Here is a 26,098-nt window from a genome sequence, read left to right as displayed (position 1 = left end):
CCTATTGCACTCAATCTGCTAATTGGGCGTGAACATTTTCCCTTTGTCCACTTCAAATGGCATTTCTTAAAGTCAGAAAAAAGGTAACGACAATGTTGTTTGTGGTGGTGGTGATGGAGGCGTTGATGATGTTTGAAGTCTTTGCTGCTAATCCAACCGTGTAAAACAGTAATTAAAAATTTAAAAGCATGTCAGCAATTCATCACGGAAGTTCATATGGGTATTTCCGCTTTAAATATTAACCCCCAGTTTTTGTAAACAATTTTTTCTTATCACACGAATTGTCAAATTTTGTAGATCGATTTACTCGCCTAAGCGCAAATGTAGAACGCTGATTTTTAATATGAGGAATTCTTTACTAAATATGGAACGCGTCTAAGAAAATTTAGGTCTGTATGTCATATGGGGGCAGAGCTATAGATGGCTAATTTATTACGAATATAGACGAACGAACAAAAATTAGTTACAAACAAGTAAAAAAGCGTTAAGTTCGGCCGGGCCGAACTTTTCATACCCTCCACCATAAAATATTCTGAAGTAAAATGAAATAATTAATACTCATTCCCGTCCCCAACTTTAAGTGGGTACGTTGAAATGTCAGATAATATACATAAAATGTTTCATTCGGTAGGCCCTTTTTTTATGGTGCCTATATCTAACTATGTATGTTGACATTTTTTGATGGGCTAGAAATTGGGAAGTACCGTTATATAGGTGTTATAATAAAACATCGACCTATGTTGACAGTTTTTGATGGGAGCCTTTAATGTCAAATAACTCCTAATTCGGTTAAAAACTGTAGCTAGAATCCTCAAAATACCGAAAATCGGTACATAACGTGGGAACTTCAAATGTCATTACAAGCTAGTTCGGAGGTATGTGGGCTATACGAAAATATGAACTTAAATGAACAATTTTTGTTAGCTTTTAAATTTCAAATTACAGAAAGTTCGTCCAAAAAATAAAGCTAAGGTGCGGAAAATCGGGAGGTTTGTTTTGTGGCTATACCAAAACATGGACCTACGTTCGGTTAAAAGTTTTAAGTAAAATCCTCAAAGTACCGAAAATCGGGAAGTATCGTTATATTGGGGCTATGTTGAAAATTGTTGATGCAGATGTATGGTGACCACTACAACCTTCAAATGTCAAATTACATTTAGTTTTAGCTAAAATTGCCAATTATTGAAAATTGGAAGGTACCGTTATATGGGAGCTAGATCCGAACATGGACCTATGTTGACAATTTTTTATGGAGATGTGTTGTGACTACTAAAAACTTCAAATGTCATATTACTGCTAGTTCGGTTTAATATTGTAGTTAAAATCATCAAATTACTGAAAATCGGGAGGTACTTTTATATGGGAGCTTTATCAATACATCGACCTTTCTTGACAATTTTTGGTGGAGAGGTGCCGTGACCACTAAAAATTTCAAATGTCAAATGTTCAAATTACAGATAATTCGGTTAAAACTTGTAGGTAAAATTCTCAAAATACCGAAAATCCGTTATATGGGGATAGCGAAATCCGTTATACGGAGATACTGTTATATGGGGTATACAAAAACATGGACCTACGTTCATAATTATTTCGAATATAAGTTTTTTGGTCACTAAGTACCCTAAATATCAAATTATAGCTAATTCGGTCAAGAAATGTGAATTTAAACGTCAAAATACCTGAAATCGGGCTGTAACGTTATATGGGGGCTATTCCAAAACATGGACTTATGTCCACTAGTTATATAAGTTTATTGGCTCTTAAGAACCCTAAATGTCAAATTATAGCTAAATCGGTCTGAAAATATAGCTACAAACGGCCAAATACCGTAAATCGGGGGGTACCGTTATATGGGGGCTACACCAAAACGTGGACCTATGTCCACAACTTTTATTATATAAGTTTATTGACACTTAAGAACCCTAAATGTCAAATTATAGCTACATCGGTCTGAAAATGTAGCTAAAAACGTCAAAATACCGTAAATCGGGGGTAACGTTATATGGGGGCTACACCAAAACGTGGACCTATGTCCACAACTTTTGTTATATAAGTTTATTGACACTTAAGAACCCTAAATGTCAAATTATAGCTACATCGGTCTGAAAATATAGTTAAAAACGTCAAAATACCGTAAATCGGGGGGTACCGTTATATGGGGACTATACCAAAACGTGGACCTATGTCCACAAGTTTTGTTATATAAGTTTATTGACACTTAAGAACCCTAAATGTCAAATTATAGCTAAATCGGTCTGAAAATGTAGCTAAAAACGTCAAAATACCGTAAATCGGGGGGTACCGTTATATGGGGACTATACCAAAACGTGGACCTATGTCCACAACTTTTGTTATATAAGTTTATTGACACTTAAGAACCCTAAATGTCAAATTATAGCTACATCGGTCTGAAAATGTAGCTAAAAACGTCAAAATACCGTAAATCGGGGGGTACCGTTATATGGGAGCTATACCAAAACGTGGACCTATGTCCACAACTTTTGTTATATAAGTTTATTGACACTTAAGAACCCTAAATGTCAAATTATAGCTAAATCGGTCTGAAAATGTAGCTAAAAACGTCAAAATACCGTAAATCGGGGGTACCGTTATATGGGGGCTATACCAAAACGTGAACCTATGTCCACAAGTTTTGTTATATAAGTTTATTGACACTTAAGAACCCTGAATGTCAAATTATAGCTAAATCGGTCTGAAAATGTAGCTAAAAACGTCAAAATACCGTAAATCGGGGGGTACCGTTATATGGGGGCTATACCAAAACGTGGGCCGATATAGCCCATCATCGAACTTGACCTGCCTGCAAACAAAAGACACATTCTCCCAAAATTTCAGCGTCCTATCTCCATTTTTGTGGATGCTAGAGTGATTACCACAGACGGACGGACGGACGGACGGACGGACGGACGGACGTGCACAGATCGACTCAGAATTTTACGCTGATCAAGAATATATATACTTTATAGGGTCGCAAATGAGTATTTCAATGCGTTACAAACGGAAAAACAAACTTAATATACCCTCCATACTATGGTGGAGGGTATAAAAGTGGGGGTTAATCAAATAATTTTTTAATTATTGTAAAAATGTAAAAAATAAACAATATATTGAGCAAGTAACAAGTAAAAAAGTATCAGTCGGCGTTGCCGACAGAGATATACCCTCAGCCTGTATATATTGAAACAATTTTTTCCCAAAAAACGTATGTATTTAGGGGATTTTAAAAATTTTGGGAATTTGAACCGACAAAAATGTTCATTAAGATTAGAGATCAAAAGTTTTGCGAAGGAGATACTAAAAGGAATGGATCTACATTGACCATTATGAAAGTGGATCTCCAGCCACTACATATGGTGCCATAGGGGGTTTTTACACCCTTCGGGATGTTTGCTCAAGAAGTATGGACTTACCCCTGAAAAAACGTTTACCATCGTAATTGAGGCAGCGAATGCAAGTTGCTTCAATTCGGCCACTCCACTTCAAGAGTTACCGTATGAACAAATTTTCCGAACATTTTAGAACTTTTGTGTGGGAGTGGACCGATATGGCTTATCTTCAAACTTAAACTATGTTTGGACAAAATATTTCTAAGGCTAAATTTTGGACCGAATCGGCAGATCCGTTCAAGAGTTAATTCAAAATATTAAAATTGGGCTAGCTTAGCGCCTTCGCTCTGAATGTCTTCATTAATACTGGTCAATTTTGTTGAAACGCATTTAAGTGCATCGTCAGTACAACTCTAATAAAAAAATGGAAAAGTGGGATGTAAGCCAATCATCAATAGGCTTCTTTCTCTGTGAGACCCCCATCAGCCCCCAAAATTTCTTGAGGATCCGATCAAAATTCCGACCTGTAGTGTGATTGCAGAAAAAATGGAAAAAGGGATGCATTACCGACTATTGCGATATCTCTGTTGTTTGACCACCTATGACAACCTACTTCACATTGTTGTAAAGGTGATATTTTCTCCTTTCCTTGCCAGGTTTTGCATTCAATATAACTCTTATAGAAGAGAGATATTTGCTTTGAAATAAAACGTTGGCCTTTTCTCCAAATAAGTTTTTTTTTCACATTCCGACCCCTGAATAATATCCAACCATTACCAAAATCAATAGGGGTTTTCCTCTGTGGGACCTCCAATTACACCCAAAATTTCGTGACGATCCAATCAAAATTGCGTCGTGTAGCGTGATTACAAAAAAATTAAAAAATGGGATGTATTACCGACTATTGCGATATCTCCGTTATTTGGCTACCTACGCCAACCTGCTTTACATCGTTGTAAAGTCATATTCAGACTTTGCTTTTGGAAGGTCCCCAACCAAAGCTGTGATATTCGTCATTGTACCCTCAGCCTTTAGGCTAAAGAGGGTATTTACACTTTGATACGGCCAAAAATGTGCCTCATCGAAATAATGGTTTTAGACCCCAAGTATGTTTGTACGATATTCGTTTCAGACAATTTTGAGTAGATCTAGCAATGTCCGTCCGTCTGTCTGTCTGTCCGTCTGTCTGTCTGGCTGGTGCGCACGATAACTCTCGAACGGATCAATCGATTCAAATAAAATTTTGGGTATCGAAATATTTTGTCCAGATTTGATTTAAGTTCGAAGATGGGCCATATCGGTCCACTCCTCCAGGTACCTCCCCCACAAAAGTTCAAAAATGTTCGGAAAAATTGTTCGCACGATAACTCTTGAAGGGAGTAACCGATTTGGTCCATACTTTGTATATCGTAAACATTCTACAAGAAGAAGATGAGGTTCCAATATGGCCTCAATCGGTCCACTCCTTCGAGTACCTCCCACACAAAATTTCGGAAAAGTTTAGTTTAGGGCCATCTCTCGAATCACTATGATTTTTGTTTTAGCAACTTGCATTCACTGCCCTCCATACGACGGTACAAGTTTCATTAGGGGCAAGTCCATACTTCCTGAGAAAATAGCCTGAAAGTTGTAAAAAAAACCCCTATGACACCGTGTGAGGTGGTTGGAGCGCAAAATAACTCTAGAACGGATCTGCCGATTCGGTCCAAAACTTGGCCTTAGTAATATTTTGTCCAAACATAGTTTAAGTTTGAAGATAAGCCATATCGATCCACTCCTTCAGGTACCTCCCCCACAAAAGTTCAAAAATGTTCGGAAAATTTGTTCATACGGTAACTCTTGAAGGGAGTGGCCGAATTGGTCCATACTTTACACATCCTAATATATCTACTAGATATATATCAGATTCAAATATGGACTATATTTGTCCAATCCATCCGGTACCTCCCACACAAAATTTCGGATAAGTTCACTTTAAGACCTGCTATACAATCACTTTGATTTTTGTTGAAGCAACTTGCATTCGCTGCCTCAATTACAATGGTAAACGTTTTTTCAGGGGCAAGTCTATACTTCTTGAACAAACATCCCGAAGGGTGTAAAAACCCCTATGGCACCATATGCAGTGGCTGAAGATCCACTTCCATCATGGCCAATGTAGATCCATTCCTTTTAGTATATCCTCCGCAAAACTTTTGATCTCTAATCCTAATGAAAATTTTTGTCGGTTCAAATTCCCAAAATTTTTAAAAACCCCTAAATACATACATTTTTTGGGAAAAAATTGTTTCAATATATACAGGCTGAGGGTATATACCTTCACTAGCAACCAAAATTTGGTAGCGATGGGATTAAAATTGCGACCTGTAGCGCGATTACAAGATTTAGATGGACTGACGGACAGACAGACGGACAGACGGACGGACGGACACACATAGCCAGATCTAATGAGCTCGTCGAGACATTCATTATACCCTACACCACGATGTGGAAAGGGTATTATAAGTTTGTTTTGGGAAAAATTCATGTAACACCGCGAAATATCGGTCCTAGACCCCCAATGTGGTATACCAATCCTCATATATCGACGAGATAAAGCGATTTTGAAATGTGTGTCCGTCTGTTCATTATACATTGTAATCAAACTCCAGGCCGAAATCATGGACCGATCGTCACGAAATTTTGCATGGAGGTCGGGTTCAGACCAGAATAGACACCTATTGTTATTGTCGATAATCGTGAAATATTTAGCGGCTGAAATGGACCAAAACATAATTTTTATCCGATTTTGTAGCTGCTCTGTAGGTCACAATAATAGTCCGATCGCCTCGAAATTTTAATTAATGTAAGAGTATATGACAAAGAAGAAGCTTGCAGCTTGAGATAGTGATCAGATAAAAGCTCTGTTCTTTTACGTTCAAGAATCTTCAAGTTTTACCACTTTTTACTCGAAAAGCGTTCCTTTACTTCAGACACCATACAATTTATATGGGAGCAGTTTACAACTTTTACCACTTTTGCCGGTTTTGCGATTTTCAAAAGTAAAGGAACACACCAAATATTTAAAGGGTTAAACAGTCCATAACTTTTATGTGAAAATTGTGAAAATATTTAATATACAGCTTATATCTTTATACCTGGAAGAGATATTTCGCTCACGTAAATAACATTTGGAAGACCATTCCTTGACCTTTCCATTGATGCCAATTATGTTGATGTACGTGCTCAGATAACAGAGTTACAGCCTAATATATACAGTTGTTTGTTTGTAGTGTAATCAGAAGCACGCTAGAGGTCGCACATTTTTAATATACAGCTTATATACTCGTATGTATTCCTGGAAGATACATTCCGCCCACGTAAATAACACTGTACAACACAAAAAACAAGTAAGCAAAGGCTATAGTCGGACAGGGCCGACCATGTGATACCCTACACCACCTACACCTATGAATCCATTGATATAAGAGAAACCTTTCTTGTCTTTACTGGGATTTTTGTGGAAAAATATATAAATTATACATTTCGAAAATTGGAAAATTCACGTGGAATAGCCCCTCCTGCTACATCTTCAAATTGTCTTTGAATATCAGGTTCCTTTATGGAATACACCTAAAATAAATAAATATATACACCATGCAATTTGGTATATTTGATAATTGGGAAAATTGCGAGTTTATTGAAGATCTATCGTCCAAAAATTGTGCACTTGTACTTCACATATGTATGCTTCGAATACAGTTCATTGTGGGCATACATTGTGGGCATATATTGTGATATCAAAAATATATTTTATACCGGTAGAAATAACTAACAATGAATAGAAATTTAAAAATTTTGCATGCAAACAAATTTATAAATCCCAAAATTATTCATAATCAAATATACATCAAAGATGATAGTATAATTCAGCTACGCTAACGGTGATATACCCTCAGCCTCTAAAAACATATTTGTAACACGAATTTGCTTCTGAATACGATGAATCTGTAGGTATCGTAATATGGGGATATAGTCCGGTCAAAATAGACATTGAAATAGCAAAAATTCCCACAAAGCTGAATTTTGGTGGAGAGCTAGGGTTTGCCATTGGAAGCAACGTCCTAAAAGTCCCCATCGATCCCATGTGTGCAAAAAAAATTATTCGGGGTCAAAGGTCAAAATTTAAGGGTTTTTAGGTTTTCGGATTTATTTTTTGAAAACGGTTGATCTAATCAAAAAGTGACTAAAGTAAATATTGTAGACAGAAAAATTATCTACAAGTTTGACCCTTATAATTTTTTTCTTAGAAGGAACCATTCTTGAGATATAGCTGTTCTAAAAAACACATGATTTTTATGAACTTATAAGGGAAACATGCACATATTCAAACGAACCGGCTAAAATAAGCGAAGTAATCGGGTCTGTCCCCCAAAAATATATATATTTTCTTGAAGAGCGAAATTATAGCTATCTTTTAAAAAAAATTCCAACAAAATCGGAGTCTGTTTAGTAGAGTTATTCAATGTTAGAGTCATTTTATGCAAAAATAGCCCATTTAACCCACATGTATAATCGAAAGCCCAACGGGAACGACCCCAACGAAAACTCTTCAATTTTTTTCAAGTTTTGTCCGAAGGTAGGGTTTGTTGCGCTGATTACGGAAATGTATAATTTTCAACGGTTGCGGATCCGGTTCGCCGGTTATTAGACCCGAAAGGCCAAATTTAAAAACCGGGTTAGACCCGATTCTACTGAACCGATTACCGCAAAGTGGATATCGTTTGAAAGCTTACGGAAGTATCTAACACATAGTGTCGTTACTTTAATCGGTTCGCCTCATAATGTACTTACGCGACTAATTTTTTATTTGACCTTTAGATCGAGATATCTCGAAAATGGTAAGTCTTTTTTAAAAATCATATGGACCAATCTTGTAGAAAATTATTGAATCTACAACTTTTACTTTAGCGGGCTTTTGCTAAGTATTACCGTTTTTGAGAAAAATTAAAAAAACTGAATAATGCCTCCAAAAATGACCTTTGACCCCGAATAACTTGTTTTGCACACATGGGATCGATGGGGACTTTTAGGACGTTGCTTCTAATGGCCAACTCTAGCTCTCCACCAAAATTCAGCTTTGTGGGAATTTTTGCTATTTCCCTCTTATACGCATGTCTATTTTGACCGGACTAATATACCAAATCAATTTTAGTAAGCTAAATTCTAAGTTTTGGAAATATTTGAGAATTATTTTTTCAGATTTGTAATTTTAGTTGGAGTCGGCAGGGGTTTTTGGAACTTCTGAACTTTATCTCAGGAAGTATGACTTACTCCGGGAAAGGGACCAAAATACGGAACGTAAAAAGAACCTTCTTCAAAAAGAAAATAATAATCAAATAGATCCAAACCGGGTCTTCAAACTGCACTTTTCCCAAATTTTGTGTGGGAGGTACTCGAAGGACGGACAGATATAGTCCATATTCCGACCTGGCACATGACTGGATGAAATAATACGATGTGTAAAGCTTCGACCAATCAGAAAATCCCCTTTGAGAGTTAACTTGCGGATTTGCGCAAGTACAATCTGCTGAAAAAAATTCATAACGATTCAAAGGGAGTCTTAAATTTCCCTTTTCCGAATTTTGTGTGGGAGGTACCCTAAGGACCGATATAGTCTTATCCGATCTATATCTGGAAGGAATAATAATATATGGAAAGTGTGGAGCAAATCGATTGCTCACTTCGCCAGTTATCGTTTACACAAATTTTCGAAAACAATTTTGAACTTTTTTGAGGGAGGTGTGGACCAACATTGCCTGCATTCGAACTTAAGCAAAGTTTGGGCAAAATATTACGTTGTATAAAATTTGGTTCTAATCGGTAGATCCGTTCGAGAGTTATCGTGCGCACCGGCCAGTTAGACATTAAGAGAGACAGATGAACGGACAGCGCTAAATACACTCAATTGTCTGAAACAAATTTCGTCCAAATATACTTGGGGTCTAAAACCAATATTTCGATGAGACACATCTTTGGTCATATTTTGTTTGTATCCCCTTTACCCTAAATCCTGAGGTATAAATTAGGTGGCGAGGCGACCCCATGTTGCAATATTTGTTAAAAATCCAATTTGACAACTGAACTGAAAATTTCTCTGTCTTGATAGAGACAATTTGTAGCATGGGAGGAAATTGTGGTTCTCTACACAAAACACATTATATAACAGGCAGTAGGTGCGTTATCTAGCAGACAAATTATTGCAATTTGCATCAGGGGAAAGGTCAGTAGTTATTATTCCATATGTAGGCTACTTTGCCGGTATGTGCCCTCCAGGAATGAAAATATGGACCAAAAATAAAATTTGTATATTTTTCATACAGAAGTATTGGTGTATGTCAACCGCTAAATAATATCAGATCATCATGCAAAATTATAGGCATTTTCTTCAACCTATACTCTTACCTCGTGCAAAATTTCGTGACTATTGAGCTATAATTCCGACCTCTATCGGGTTAATGATTACACTACAAACAAAAAACTGGATATATTAGGATGTAACTCTGTTATCTGATCACGTACATTAACATAATTGACATCAATTGAAAGGTCAAGGGATCGTCTTCCAAATATAACTCACGTGTGGGAAATGTGTCTTTCAGGAACAAATATATAATCTGTTTATTAAAAATTTTCACAATTTTCACACAAAAGTTGTGGTCCATTTAACCCTCTAAATATTATCTGATCGCCATCTTAAATTGCAAGCTTCTTCTTTGTCATATAACCTTACCTTATCTAAAATTTCGAGGCGATCGGACTATTATTGCGACCTACAGAGCAGCTACAAAATCGGATAAAAATTATGTTTTTGGTCCATGTCACCCGCTAAATATTTCACGATCATCACCAATTAAAATAGCGATCTATTCTGATGTGAAACCGACCTCCATTTTTATTTTTTAAAATTAAACCTCATGCAAATCACTAAAGGGTTTTTTTTTAGGGTCGCTTTTTTCAAAAACGTTAAAAAACTCCTTTAAAATGTGATCGTATCAGATCAAAATATTCTACAAAATTATTTGTCATAAAACCTGGCAACCCTTGTTGTGTTTAGTTGTGTTATTTTTGTGTTCTACAAAGTGGATAATTTATTATAAAAATTTTATTAGTTTCAGTGTTTTTTCGTGTTTGATTTACCGAATTAATAAAAATATATAATTAAACGCTTTAGTGCTCAGTGAAGTTCTGTTTTATAACATATTAGTTTGGCAGATAAGTAAAATTTAATTTTGTGTCTGTCTCAGTGTTTCATAGTGATTATTTTGTTTTGTTTTATTTTTGACATTTGCTATTGTCTGTCTTGTGCTTTTATTTGTTCGTAATATTTTATTGAACTAAGATTTAGAGCATACTTTGAGGCGGTTTTAAAATTAAACAACTTTAAATTTTTTAAAACTTTTTATTGGCTTTTGGTATAGCATACTTTTAGGCATAACTATTAATAATGGAATGTATAAATAAAGACTGTAAAGTTACAAGTTTGAAAGAGCGTTTGTTGACTTGTTGGTTATGTGAGAAGCATGAACATTTGAAATGCTTAGGTTTCACTGGCAAACATTTTGATGTCATTACTGATCGCAATAATGGATTTCGTTGGGCATGTGCCAATTGTAGGTCCCTGGAAGTAGATTTTTACCGTCTCTTCAGGGAATCTAAAATGGAGCTTGCTGCCATGAGGAAGGATTTTGAAGTCGTTTTTTCAAGGCTTGAAATTTTTGAAAAAATGTTTAAAAATTTTGATTTCGCTGATGGCTCTCCGAAACGTAAAAAAATCTCAACTGTTGTTCCTGGTGATAACTTAATTAGCCTTAATTCACCAGCTGTGGTTCCGCCACGCAAGACTGCTGAGACCTTACCTTCGGAAAATAGCCTGGCCCTACCGGGGCAGCGTTCATCACTTCCAATCGTCTCAAGTTCAAAGGGAAATTCGACAATAGAAATGCCTTCTTCAGAAATGTTACCCATATGTTCTCTAACTAATTCTGTTCCTCTAGTTACTGTCAATGCACCCTGTTCAAATGTTAATGCTTCTGTTCCAATTACACCTCAAATTCAGGAAACTGATCAAACTTTAAATTCCAATCCTTCTTGGTCTGAGGGGAGTAATGAACTAATCGTAATTCCTCCCAGAAAAAGTATTTTTATTTCCAGACTACATCCTAAAACAACTGTAGATAACATCTATAATTACCTAAAAGCTAGATTGAATAATTTACGTGACACTGACTGCAAAATTATGAAATATAATTCGTCAACGCCACGTGTCATATCATCTTTTAAATTAACTGTGCCTCATGAGTTCTTTAATGTTATATTAAATGATTCATTTTGGCCAGAAAGTACACTAGTTAAAGAATATATATACAGAGAGAAATCTAATACTAATAATCCTGTAGTTATTCCTTCAGTCGTGCCTGTTTCAAAAAACCAATAAGTTCGCTATCCTTACTTTACCAAAATGTTAGAGGTCTTAATACTAAACTTAATAATATTTACTTAAAATCTTTTGGTTGTGATCTTAAAATCCTAGTTTTTACAGAAACTTGGCTGAAACCAGGTATTCGTGACACTGAGATTTTGTCAGATCAGTACCAAGTATACAGAAAAGATCGGTTAAACAAAATTGGTGGAGGAGTATTCATTGCAGTTCATAATTCCATTGCATCAGAGCGAATTATGCTTACTGAATACCCTTATATTGAAGTTGTGTGTGTTAAAATAAAATATTTAAATCAATCCTTTATTATAACGTGCTCCTACATTGCCCCAAACTCAGACATAGACATTTATCTTAAACATTCCAAGTAAACTAAATTTTGGTAAAACTAATGTGGTCCTTCTGCGTTCTATCTTATCAAATAATACTTGGTTACCTCAGGGAAACATTGATTCCCGTATTTCAAATTTTTATAAAGTACTTAATGATGCATTAACAGTATCAGTTCCTCTCTTAAATATTTGCTCAGAAATGGGTCCTGCTTGGTTTACTCCACATCTCAGGAGTTTGCGCAATATGAAAAGTAGAATGTATAAAAAATTTAAAAGATGTAATTCCACTTTAAACTTTACCAATTATGCAAAAGCTAGAAATGCGTTCAACAGAGAAAATTCAAGATGTTATTCAAATTACTTAATTAAGATGCGAAATAATTTTCATAGTAATCCTAAAAACTTTTATAAATTCGTAAACTCTAAAAGAAAAGTACGTGAATTTCCTAGTAGCATGAGACTTGGTTGTAGTGAATCATGTGACCCTAATGACATTGCAAATATGTTTGCTGACTTTTTTCAAAATACTTACTCCAAATGTTCAACTAACTCCCTTAATTACCCTTATAATATTCATAAACTTAACCAGTTTCCTCGCATTATTCTCACTGAGGATGAAGTATTAAATGGTTTATTGTCATTGAAATATTCAAACTCACCAGGTCCTGATGGTGTTCCGACTTCTATTTTAAAATCATGTGCATATGAACTTTATCGTCCCCTAACAATTATTTTCAATGACTCGTTGACATTGGGATATTTCCCACTTGTCTGGAGATCTAGCTTTATTATTCCTTTGCATAAATCTGATAGTAGATGTGTGATTGAAAACTATAGAGGTATTGCAAAACTAAGTGCAATTCCTAAACTTTTTGAGCTTCTGGTTTCACGCCGAATAACTCATTTCGCTAGATCTATAATATCACCTTATCAACATGGTTTCGTTAAGGGTAGGTCTACCTTGACAAATTTATTGGAACTTACATGTCACGTTCACAATGGATTCGTAAATAAATGTCAAACTGATGTTATATACACAGATTTCAGTAAGGCCTTTGACACCGTTGTACACGAATTGTTAATATATAAGCTTGATTCTATGGGGTTCCCATCAATACTCTTGTCTTGGATACGTTCTTATCTACAGGACCGTACCCAAAGGGTTTCTTTTAATGATATTCTGTCAAAAAATATAACTGTGCATTCTGGTGTTCCTCAGGGTAGCCATTTAGGTCCATTACTTTTTGTACTCTACTTAAATGACCTTCCATCTGTTATTCGTTGCTCTAAAGTATTAATGTTTGCTGACGATGTTAAACTGTTTAGCAATCATGATTCTTATAATCAATCAATTAATCTGCAACATGATTTGTATTCTCTTTCCAACTGGTGTAGTGTCAACGGTATGTCATTAAACTTAAAAAAATGTAAAAAATTGTCATTTTATAGATCTCGTCCTGATTCTTGCGATTATTTCATAGGTTCGCACAAATTGGATAATGTAGACTCGTTTGTGGATCTTGGAGTTATTTTAGATAGTAAATTGCGTTTCAACTTACATATAGAGTCTTGTGTTAATAAAGCCAAGTCATTACTTGGCTTTATAAAACGCTGGTCTAAGGAATTTGACGATCCATACGTGACCAAACGCTTATTCACTAGCCTTGTCCGACCAACATTGGAATACGGTTGTGTACTTTGGAGTCCTTTTTACAAATGTTATTCTGATAAGATAGAATCAGTACAAGTTCAATTTCTTTTATTTGCTCTTAGAGGCTTAGGGTGGAGCACAAGTGAATCTCTTCCACCATATGAAAACCGTCTAAAGTTAATTGACCTTCCAACGTTGGAAAAAAGACGTTTAATGCTCAGATCTATATTCATTATTAAACTTTTGCGTGGACAAATTGAATAAAATTTTACTATAGGTCCCCGAATACACCAAAATTCTAAATCGTATCTGAACGCCAGGAATCTGCCAAAAATAAAATCACGTTTTAGGGATAATGTTGTACTTTATCTGAGTTTATTAAGTTTTGTCCCACAAAACTTCATTCTAGATAGAAGACGTTAAAGACAAAAATAATCTCCATCAAATTTCAATATAAGTCGCCGAATAAATGAAATATGTATTTGCAATATATATCAAAAAAATATGTACATCAAGTTTGCCAACAAAACACCCAAATATTTATACCCTCAGCATTTATGCTAACGAGGGTATATGGGAAATGTTGTCAATTATTTCATATTCCATTTCCATAAAATTGCATTTTTTCTTTTCGCGCTACATTAACGATTTTTGGTACATAGGTTAAGAAAAAATTCCCCAGTACAAATCCGCTCGCGAGCAAAGTTTTGGTTGTTGCGGACAAATGTTATCGCTGTTTTACTTCTGCTTTTAAGAAAAAATTATTATAAAAACGCTAATTATTTTATTGAGCACAATTATCACTAAAAAGTTATCACGAAGTGACGTCATTAAGTAGATTGCATAATATTTGTAAAATGTTACTCCGCAGTCGCGGAATTTACCAAAAATTGTCAAAATCTTAAATGTAATCCGAATTTTTTGAAAATATAGGTCCATTTACCCTTCAAAAATTACAAATAAATAACAGTTTTAAATAAAGAATCCACGGGGAATCAAATGAGACCAAACTTATAATCGTGATAGTAGTTAGGATATTATAGCCAAAATAAGCACATATTTGTGTTACAAAAAACAAATTTTGGTTTGGAATAAAAGTTTTCACATGCATTCTTGAGTTGAGAATATTGGAAAAATTCTATAGGAGTACTTCTTTTATTTTTCTTGAAACTTCCAAGAAAATGGGCGGATTTTGCTTTATCTACATTCACATAGAAGGTTTCCTATTGAGGCAAGTTATGGGGTTGTTGAAATAAATCATTAGACTTCTTCAACGGAAATAGAGTTCAAATAAACCATTTTAACTATATGCATTATTAAAATATGAGTAAATGGCGTAATTATCAAAATCGTTTTGTCCGCACGTGATTTTCATGTACAGCAAGACCATATCCTTTAATTTGTATATATTTTTCGAAATGTAACTTGGACGCTTAGATGTAGCATGGGCTGCATCTAAGCATTAAAAAACTTATAAAACATCTCTAATTTGCGCAAAGTACAATAAATTTTGTTCCGCATCCGGTTTCAGTGTCAACACGAAAGTCTACATCGATATATATGTATGTATCTATTTCAAGACGATCAATCAGGAACCGTGGATGTAGCATCACACACTATTTTTTGGGATAAAATTAATGTAGCTCCCTTATCAGTGAAGTTTTTAAATCTCTGTTTCCACAAAAACGAAGATGCTGCACTAGTTTTTTCATTGCAGTGGAAACGGCCCCCAGAATACGCGATAAAATGCGCGATATTTTCGAAAACAATTTTAGGTGATTTTCCTACCTTGGAATTTCTCCTATCTCGCGTTTTATTAGATGGAATTTCACGAGTAAAGATTTATTAGATCCGCAACGTAAAAATCTAAAATTTGCAATCAAATACGAGTAAGTCGAATGACAATTGTAAAAATTAGGCCCGAAAAATATGATTTTTAGAAAAATGTTCGCACAAAACTTTCGTATTTGGATGCAGATTTCTGTGAAGCTGTGTAGGCTACATTCACGACACATATATCAAATAACTCAAAATCGCGACTTCTGCATTCCTATATACGATTTTTTGCAAAACCTATTTGCGGAACGAAATTAGAAGAAAATTTCAAAAAGGCTTCAACCCATTTTTACCCATTTTTTAAATTAATTAATTAATTTTTAAGGCCAATATTTTTTGCCAAGTCTTAAAACATTTCATTTGAAAATTTTGGCTTTTTAGGCGAAGATCATTTTAGTATTAATTTTTTATTTATTTTTTTATTTTTTAATCGAGCTTTATGATCTATAATGCAAGTGAAAAAGGAAAGCCGACGATTCGAACCCACACACCCACCACTATGTGACACCGTGGTGCAATGGTATGCACGCCCGCTTTGCACGCAGAAGGTCGGGGTTCGATTCCCCGGCCAGCCAACATCAAACATTTTGCAACGGTGGCAAAATACCCCTCAGTTATGTTGGCGACGTTACCTGAGTATTTCAGCCTTGAACAACTTCTCTAGAAGTGGTGTCTTAGACACGCCGTTCGGACTCGGCGATAAACTGTAGGTCCCATATCATTGAGCTAATATGAATCGGGGTGCACTCATTGATATGAGAGAAGTCTCCCTTGTCCCGTATGGGATGTTGTGGAACAATGTTTTTTTAAAGGCTCTTCGGACATATCGGATGTGGAGCGGCTTCTCTGTCCTCGAACTTTTCTTCTTTCAAATGCATTTTTGTTTTTTACAACAACAATGAGAATTTTCCCATTTAGTTGTGCTTTCATGACAAACGCTTAGCGCTGCCTTTGAAAGTTATGAGTTTGGCTCTGAACGCTAACACGCCGTGACAACACTTTTTTCCTGTGTTTTTCAAGGACGTGGGTTCAAACCCCAGCCTGGCTCAGCTGATTTCATTTATTTGAAAAGTTTGCCTTTTTAAGCACCTCGGTAGTTTCATACATGACTGCTACTCTCCATACATTCTATGCACAAGAATCGACCTCTAGAGTCTAGCTCAAGCAAGATAGGTCTTTACCTTTACTTCTGGAGCGATCTTTCCACAGAATGTTGTAAGCATCATAAGCATAAGCTGCAGTTGTTGTTGTAACAGTTTTGCTGTTGCAGCCGTGAATATTTTCCTGAAAAAAATATTTACATGTTTTAAAAATATGTATGAGCCTTGCGTTTTAATAAGGTTGTATTTCATTGGGAGCATGATGTTGATTCAAGATTAGATATGAGGTAGGGACAGTGTTGCCAGTATTTTTCTGTGTCTTTTCCCCAAATTCAGAGTCGTACATCCCCAAAAATCGCCAAATATATTCCTTTTTCCCCAGAAAGATTCCCCAAGCAATATTTGGACGAAATTTAGTGAAAATTCTTAATAATTGTATTAAGATTTCACTTTATTGCCGGGTTATCCAGGAAAACGATAATTATTCCATCTCCTTATTGGTGCTATAGGTAGATCTGTTCACTACCCTTCGACATTTTTGTTACTACTATCAGGAATGTTGTTGATTTATTTCTTTTGACTCAATGTTAAATGTAAATGTCCTTTGCTCTTTTGAATTTAAAATTGTAAGAAGTGTTAGGAATGTGAACATTCCAAAGGAACTTTAATTTTTACGTATATGAGAAAAAATTATTCGATTTTTCTTATGTCTTCAAATACTACTCTAATCAGCTCAGTTATCGGTAATCAGCTGATCCGAAAACGTGTATTTTGTTTGGCTCTGCAAATTTTTTTGATAAATATGTATTATTTACTGCGAAAAATCTAATTTTTCGGATATAAACGCTAAGAAACGGCGACGATACTGGGGAAATAACCCGAAATTCAAACAAGTCAAATATTCCGGCTCCTCTTTCGTTGGTAAAAGATTTCAGGCTTTGTCCGAGGATGACGATGATGACACATCTATAGAGAATGGAGAATTTTTTTCGAAACCTGTGAATTATCCACCAATTATTGTTGATACAGCGCATAATTTTGCAAAAATAATTGACTTATTTGGAAAGTCTTACAAATTTAAACGAATGTCAATTGGCACCAAGATTATATCTGATAATGAAGATCTATACAATGAAGCTATAAAGAAACTACAAACAAGAAATATGATGTTTTATACACACCAAGTAAAAGATTCAATGAAATTTTAATTGGTAATGTTCGGTATGATTAAAATGGATACTGGCTCAATATTTAATGAATTCAGTGATACTCACAACATCCAGCCTATTAGTGTCAAAGAAATAGTCACTAAGAAATCCAATATTAACGACGCTATTTATATGATCGAAGACAAATTTCAAAAAGGGAAGTAAGAAAGATTCGTTTTTTCAAAGGAATATCGATTCACTGGAAAAATCCCCTCAAGGGAAACAAAGGCCTGACGCAATGTTCCAAATGTTCAATGTACGGTCATGGCGGTAGACACTGTTACAGAAAAGAAGTATGCCCGGCCTGTGCTGGTAACCATGATTATTCTGTATGTACATTGAGTAAGACCTTGGAATACGGTCCAGTAGTTTAAAAATGTTGCAATTGTACTAAGAAAGGTCTTAGTAACTAAGAAAGGTCTTAGTAACATAAATCACAGGGCTGACGATCCCCGCTGCCCCTGTAGAAGTGAATATTTGCAAATTAGAGAAAAAATAGCATCCAGATCCAATATTTTCTTACAAAACAGATATACAAAAACAGCTGTTAACAATTCTCAGCAACATGAGAGAGAACATGTAGAACCCGTTACACAAAATACGTATGCCGCCACTCGCTCTCTGGGTAAACATCTGTTCTCAGACACATTAAGAAGCAACAACAATGCAAAAAATATCGATAACGATAACGACATATCAAATGAACGTTTACATGAAATATTTTTCGAAGCAGTGGATGCTCTCCAAAAATGTCAAAACAAATATGACAAATTGAGAGTATTGGGCATGATGCTCCAAAATGTTATATAAACAAATAAAACGAAGGTTTCACGTTATGCACTGGAATGCCCAAGGCATAACAAACATATCAACTATTTCACAATTAGAACATTTTGTCAACGAAAATAATGTTGACATTCTAATGCTAAATGAGACTTTTCTGAAGTCTAAGCATAAGTTTGAAATTGGCGGTTACATTGTGTACAGAGAGGGTCGCCAAACGCACGGATGAGGTGTTCTAATAGCTATAAAAAGAGAAATAAATCATGAACTTATGCCCAAGTGTCAAACCACTTGTATGGAAAATATATCGATGGCTGTTAACATAAATAACCGCAAAGTAATATTTACATCAGTGTATTGTCCTCATTATTCCAATAACTTTAAAAATGATTTATAGTTATTGTTTGCGTAGCAATGAAATTTAAAGAAAATAAATAAAAACACAAAGGATTAGAATTTTTTCTCAAACAATATTGAGTTATGTTTTATTATGGATTGTTCGTGGAGCAATCACTTATTTACCTTTTACAGAGTGTAATGGTTGTAGTGCTTATAGGACGATATCCAATGAGCGAGTGATTTTGGCAAAGCTAGGATGTCACAAAGCGGAGCTTACAAAAAAGTTACTCGTTAGATCTTGTTACTATCCTTGTATTTGTGTACGAGATACACAAAGTTGTATACAAAGGTAGGGGACAAAATCTAACGCAGGGGTGCAAAACCCATATGAAATATAAAATCATTAAAATTACTTAAACCAAGTTTGAAATTAAACATTGCCGCCCGCGTTGCAACATCCTGCTATGTTGCAAAATTAATAATAAAATTAAAAATAAAATAAAAAATATATACAAGTTTTTTTTAATATTCTTTTTTTTTTAATTCTCTTTTTTCATTTTTTCAAAAAACATTATAAAGATATAAAAAAGTTATTTGCTCGTGGAGCAGGACCGTTGTGCGACTCGTGGAGCCACAATCCTATAACCTTTTATAAAAAATAAAAACAAGTCGACTCGTGGAGTCGGGTGACAAGGACTCGTGGAGCCAAGGCAATTGAAGATTGCCCCTCACGTTTAACTTAAAGACTACAGGGACCCGAGATTACCCAACCAAAAATGGTGAGTTGGGCCCATGGGAAACCAGGCCTCGAATAGGACTGAGGCTTCATTACCTTATGGTAGACTTCAGGACCCAGAACAAGGCTGACTGCAGCGGATTTATAAAACCGAGGATCGGCTAACTGCAGTCCAGCGAAATGTTCTCTATAATCCTCGGACACTGACTCCGAAGGAACGATGAGGTGACCCAAATCTATCACTCGCGCCGAAACCTTAATTTGTATGTTATCGTAACACGATGCGACGAGTACCTGGCAGAACCTTTCCGGACCCACCATTACCGGGCACAGATTAAGGCTGTTGGCCAATGATCGGCAGATTAAGCTGTGTCCTGCACAGGGATCCAAAAGGGCTCTGACTGGTATCCGACGATCAGATAACACGACCTGTGCCACCAGAGTAGGCCCGAGCGTAGCTACAGGCTGAATGGCAGATATAGGCCGATATGTTGCCGAAGGCGGTGTGGGATGTCGGGGAGCGATAGAGGGACCTGGAAGTGGAGGTTGGTTGGTTTTAGCGGACGGACCTTTGGAAGATCTACCTTTGCGTAGTTTGCGTGTGATTGAAATTTGTTTGGTTGGAGCAGGGTCGTTTGGAGAAGGCTGGTGGAGCAACGTATGATGCTCCTTGTTGCAGATCTTACAATGATACCGACTGGTACATTGGGACATATGGTGCGTGGTGGCCAAACAATTGCCACAGCACTTGTGAAGTGCTACCGCACGCAACCTTCTCTCAACGCGCATCGCCTTAAATTCTTTGCAATCACGTAATTGGTGATTGCCTTCGCAAACTACACACGCCTTTTTCGAGACCTGGTTCTTTCGGACGGGTGCCGAAAGTGGTGGCGTTGCCACAGGTTCTCCTGAAGGAGCTTCAGGGACCGTCGTAGACGGATTTTTAGAAATATTGTTTTCCTCCGAAGGAGGGGCATCTTTAGGAAGCTCTGAATCCGTAATGGGGACAGCCGAGGCATCAAGCTCCCGTTCCTCATCAGACATAGGGACGTCGTCCTCAATATCAGGCAGTGTCGCAGCCATCTTTCCTAAATCTTCCATCTTCTGTGAAAAATAGAGAGGATGCGACAAGACAAGGATGAGGAACAATTATAGAGAGGATTGACCAGAATGACCAATGTTAAAAACCGTAGGTCGTTTTGTAATTACCATAGCCCGAATATTCGCGACTCCTTCGCTACCATCAATAATCGTTTTTCATTTCGCGAAAAAGTATAGAGGACGCGAAAGCCGACACGAGATATGGACTATAATAATTATGGTAGCGCAATTAATTTAACGATTGGCCGTCTAATAGTGCCGTTTTCTGTATAAATGTCCGCGACGCGAACTCTAGAATCTGTACCCGGGTGCACCGCTATTATTCGACCTAATTTCCACGAAGTGGGAGGTAGATTTTCGTGCCGTACTACTACCAAGTCACCCGTTTGTAAATCGCGTTGCGGAAACTTCCATTTATATCTTTTATGCAAGCTCTTTAAATACTCTTCTTTCCACCGAAGGCAGAATTGTTGAGTAAGAGCTTTCATTTTCCGGAAACGATTTACAAGGTGAAGAGGCGATTCATCTATTAATGGCTCCGGAGGAGCTAGGATCGGAGACCCAATAAGGAAGTGACCTGGTGTTAGCGCTACAGTATTTTGCGGATTGTCATTCATGGGACATAAAGGACGTGAATTTAAACAAGCTTCGATTCTGCTGAGAATCGTAGAAAGTTCTTCGAATGTAAATTTGAAGTTTTTAGCTTGTTTGCGGAAATGTAATTTAAAACTTTTGACAGCGGCTTCCCAAAGACCACCCATGTGGGGAGCGCCGGCTGGTATGAATTCCCACGAAAGTTCTTGATAGTGCAGCGTGGAACACAGACTATTTCGACTTTCGCGGACTACGGCTTTGAAGTCCTGCTCTAATTCCCTAGAAGCTCCAACGAATTGGTGCCGTTGTCAGAAAATATAGTTTTTGGACAACCTCGCCTTGAAATGAACCGTTGGAAGGCTGCTATAAATGTTGCCGTGGACAAATCCGAAGTAGCTTCCAAATGGATTGCTTTCGTAGAAAAGTAAACAAAAACACAGACGTACCCCTTAGTGATTTTAGTCAAGCGGCCTGTAAAGGATTTGAGGTCAAAAGGACCTGCAAAGTCAACACCAGTAGTGGTAAAAGGCCTTGAACAAGTTACTCTTTTTAAATAAATGGCAAGTTTTGCATTTATTAATCGTTGTCCTAATTAATGAAGTGAGTCTTGGTATCCAGTACTCAATCCTGAGGATGCGTAGCATCAATTGATTTCCACCATGGATAGAAATGGTATGAATAAAATTTACCAGAAGACGTGCAAAGAGACTGTGGTAAGGGAGAAGTATGGGATATCTTTCTGAATAAGAAAGAGTGGGTGACCGTGATAGTCGTCCATTAAGTCTCATAACTCCTGTATCATCCAGAAATGGATTTAGTGGTAGAAGAGAGCTTTTTGGATTTAAGGGAACCTTATCTAACAAAGACTGATACTCATCCGCGAAGTGTGTTTTTTGAGCTAGAATAGCTAGACGTAATCTAGATGCTTTAAGCTCCGAACTTGAGAGGTTGTCATCATTGTAAATGTAACGACCTCTATATGCACGGTGAGTGTTATGGATAAACCGATACATATAAGATAGGACTCGTAAAGCCCTATCTAAAGATGAAAATCTCGCTAAAAAGTCCTCAGAATCAGTTAAAAATGAAGCATGCGCCTTGACAGCACGTATTTCAATATCGGTGTCAAGTGAGGTTAAATTAGAAATATCCCACTGGGAGCTATCTTGGCGAAGCCAATGTGGTCCATGCCACCATAGTTGGGATGAGGCGAGCTCAGAGGGCGAGACCCCCCGGCTGCCTTAATCAGCGGGATTATCTTCAGAGCGCACGTGATGCCAACTACCTCTGTCCGTAATCTCCTGAATCTTACTAACACGGTTGGCAACAAACGTAGTCCATATAGATGGAGTTTTGTTTAGCCATGAAAGGACGATCGTAGAATCGGTCCAGCAATATATTTTTTGGAATGAAATGACAATTTCATTCTGAATATTTTTTAATAATTCGGAGGCCAGAACGGCTCCGCAAAGCTCCAACCGTGGTAAAGAAACTGACTTTAGGGGGGCTACCTTAGTTTTGCAGGTCAGGAGGTGAGTATAAATGGTTTCATTCGGAGTTACTATCCGAATATATATCACCCCCGCGTATGCCTTTTCTGAGGCGTCAGAAAAGACATGAAGTTCGGCGGAACAATCTGGCGTATAATGAACCCACCGAGGAATATGAATGGAATTCACATCCTGGTAACAGTCCACGAAATTTTGCCAGTCACGTTCTGTCGTAGACAGAAGTGCATCATCCCATCCGATTTTATCTGTCCAGATCTTCTGCATAACTATTTTGGCAGTAACTATAATTGGGCCTAACCAACCTAAAGGATCAAATAGTTTAGCAATAGTTGACAATGTTTCTCGTTTCGTGTAGTGATCTTTTGAGGGTAAAGCACTCACACTGAAATAAAACAAGTCAAGCTGAGCATTCCAACGTATTCCCAGAGGTTTGGAACTGCTAGCTTCAATAAAGGAGAGAACCTTAGCATCGATTAAATCTTCCGTGGGAAGATTTTGCAAAATAGCACGGTCATTTGCTGTCCACTTCCTCAATTCAAATTTTGCAGAGGAAAGAGCTGCTATTAATTGGTCTCTAGAATCTAGGGCTGTACGTATGTCATGATATCCTGTTAGTACGTCGTCGGCGTACATGCACTTACGAAGTATGTGTGCAGCGAGAGGATATCGATCGTTAGTATCGTCCGCTAATTGTAAAAGCGTCCGTATAGCTAAGTAGGGGGTGCAATTCACACCAAATGTCACCGTCTGCAATTCAAAATCCTGAACAGGTTTTTGTGGAGAATCCCGGAAAACTATTCGTTGAAGTGGAGTATGTGCCGGATCGACACGTATTTGGCGATACATCTGGGTGATGTCGCAATTAAAAACGAATTTAAATAGTCTCCACCTCAGAATAAGCAAAACTAAATCCAATTGCAGAGTAGGTCCCACATGTAAAATGTCGTTAAGACTTTTCCCGTTGGATGTTTTGTTCGAGGCGTTGAAAACCACTCGAAGTTTGGTAGTCTGTTTGTCGGGATTTATCACGGGATGATGTGGCAAGTAACAAACAGAAGTGTTTGTTGAAGCGGCGCCAACAGGCCTCATATGATCCAATGCTAAGTACTCATTAACAACTTGATCATAGACTACCTTTACTTGTGGCTTTCGAAGGAGGGATGCCTCATTTCGAAGAAATTGTCGTAAACAATTTGCTCGGGAGAAGCCTAACTCCACCTGTCCAACTATCTCAGTCTTGAGGGGAAGGCTAACAACGTACCTACCATTTGAATCCCGACGTGTGGTACGCTTATAATAGTCTTCGCATAATTGGTCAGAGGGGGATAGAATTTTACGTTTGGGAATTTCCTCAAGTTCCCAAAAGCGAAGAAGAGTCTTGTCAAGATTTTCCTCTTCTGAAAAGCTAACCTTTGTTGAAAATACCGGAATATTTGGAGGGGGAATAGGACCAGTAATGATCCAACCAAAGACCGTATTTTGTGCTATTAGCGACCCTAAGATATTGATGTGAGTACCCTGTTGTAGGATCTTTGGATAAAGATCTGCTCCCAGCAAAAGATCAACAGGTCGACACTTGAATAAATTGGGATCTGCCAAACGAAGATTTGGCAATTGAGAAACACTGTCAGCATTGGCGGTAAAAGAGGGCAGATTGCCCGAAATAGATGGCAAAATTAGGGCCGTAGTATTTATTGAACGCGATGCATCCAATGGAGAAGTAATGCTAACCGAACATAACTTGCGCGACGTGGTCGAAACTGTCTGATTAATCCCAGAAATAGAAGCTAAAGTTGTAGTAGCGGTGATACCTATAAGGCGTTGTAAACGCTCAGTAATAAAAGATGCTTCTGAAGCGGGGTCAATAAGTGCCCTGGCAGGGTACGTGGTACCATGATGAACGATGTTCACCATTGCCGTGCCTAATAGGACATTTCTGCTTTGTGCAGTATGGAATACCTGTCTATTAGCAGAAGACGAAGTATCTGATCTAATACCTGTAGAGGTAGAGGGTTGATCAGAAGAAGCTACACTCCTATTGTTGGACGTTGCTGTCGAAGACGTTCCAGCAGTTGTATTGTCCCTGTGTAATAAAGTGTGATGTCTTTTATTACATTTACTGCAAGTGTAGGGACTACTGCAGTGATTAACTACATGTTTAGGGGACAGACAGTTAAAGCAAGAGTTATGTCGCCTAATTGTATTTATTCTTTCAGGAACTGAAAGTTTCAGAAACTTTTGGCATGCTCTGATGTGATGCGTTTGTCGTGGACAAAGAACACCTATTTTATTTGAAGAGGCACGAGAGGACCTCGAAGAAGGGGGGGAATTCCGAGGAGAAAATGTGGGGGATCGGTTCGTGCCAGCATTTGTGAAATGCGAACGAACTTTTTTACTGGTGGATGGTTTGCCAGTATCTATACCCCTTATGTCACGTAGGCAGGTAAGAGTTTGAATTCGTTCTGTAAGAAACGAGTCCAAATCATCCCAGGAAGACAAAGCAGATTTGTCTTTAACACTTTGTTCCCAAAGTGTGACACTACTTTTAGGAAGTCTCTGAAGACATATGAACACTAGGATAGGGTCCCAGTCTTCAGTTGAGACGTCATAATTGGACATGGCAGAAATACATCCATTGATACCCCTCTGTAATTTCTTTAACCCTGAACTAGTCTCACTTTCTAAAACTGGTAGGTCAAATAAAAGTTTAAGTTGGTGGTTCACCAATATACGTGGATTGTCGTAAGTCTGTTTAAGAGCTTTCCACGCAGGACCAAAGTTTTTGTGGGTTAGTGAAAACTTTGCCACAATTTCATGGGCGTCGCCACTGGTTTTTTTATTTAAATGGCATAGACGTTCAATGTCACTAATGCCAGTGTTATTAACATACACAGCCGAAAATAGGTCTCTAAATGTTGGCCAAGAAAGGAAGTCACCGTTAAATACTTCAATGTCGCAGGGTGGTAAATTTAACCTATGTCCAATATGTTCATCACCACAGGATGTGAATGATGTATTGGAGGAATGGTGAGAATGATGCGTGACATCCAACATTGAAGTTGCACAGTCGGAACGATGTTA

General features: G+C 37.2%; 2 protein-coding genes across 4 annotated transcripts in view; one reads left to right on the top strand and one right to left on the bottom strand.

The window, feature by feature from the left end:
* The first annotated feature begins 10,410 nt into the window (after positions 1–10,410).
* Positions 10,411–26,098, top strand: part of LOC141401860 (putative serine protease K12H4.7) — a 102,313-nt gene continuing 86,625 nt past the window's right edge. The window contains exon 1 of one of the 3 annotated variants that reach the window (XM_073982427.1): positions 10,411–10,605. The gene's annotated coding sequence lies outside the window, so the exon portion shown is untranslated. The remainder of the gene's footprint in view (positions 10,606–26,098) is intronic. The other 2 variants (XM_073982421.1, XM_073982412.1) reach the window with 2 other exon arrangements.
* LOC141390613 (uncharacterized) lies at positions 23,311–24,106 on the bottom strand. The gene is made up of 2 exons (XM_073963588.1): positions 23,399–24,106; positions 23,311–23,319 (listed from the first exon to the last, which is right to left on the bottom strand). Exons 1-2 carry the CDS (start codon positions 24,104–24,106, stop codon positions 23,311–23,313), a joined length of 717 nt encoding a protein of 238 aa, XP_073819689.1.

The sequence above is a fragment of the Musca autumnalis genome, unplaced genomic scaffold (genome assembly GCF_047663935.1).
Source record: "Musca autumnalis isolate F117 unplaced genomic scaffold, ASM4766393v1 scaffold_1, whole genome shotgun sequence".
Taxonomy (NCBI): domain Eukaryota; kingdom Metazoa; phylum Arthropoda; class Insecta; order Diptera; family Muscidae; genus Musca; species Musca autumnalis.
Note: the sequence above shows the minus strand (reverse complement) of the source record. Positions and strands in the feature narration are given on the sequence as shown.

Bases quoted from the DNA above. Each gene is read 5' to 3' on its own strand.
- LOC141390613 (XM_073963588.1), bottom strand. From the start codon at position 24,106: ATGAGGCCTGTTGGCGCCGCTTCAACAAACACTTCTGTTTGTTACTTG.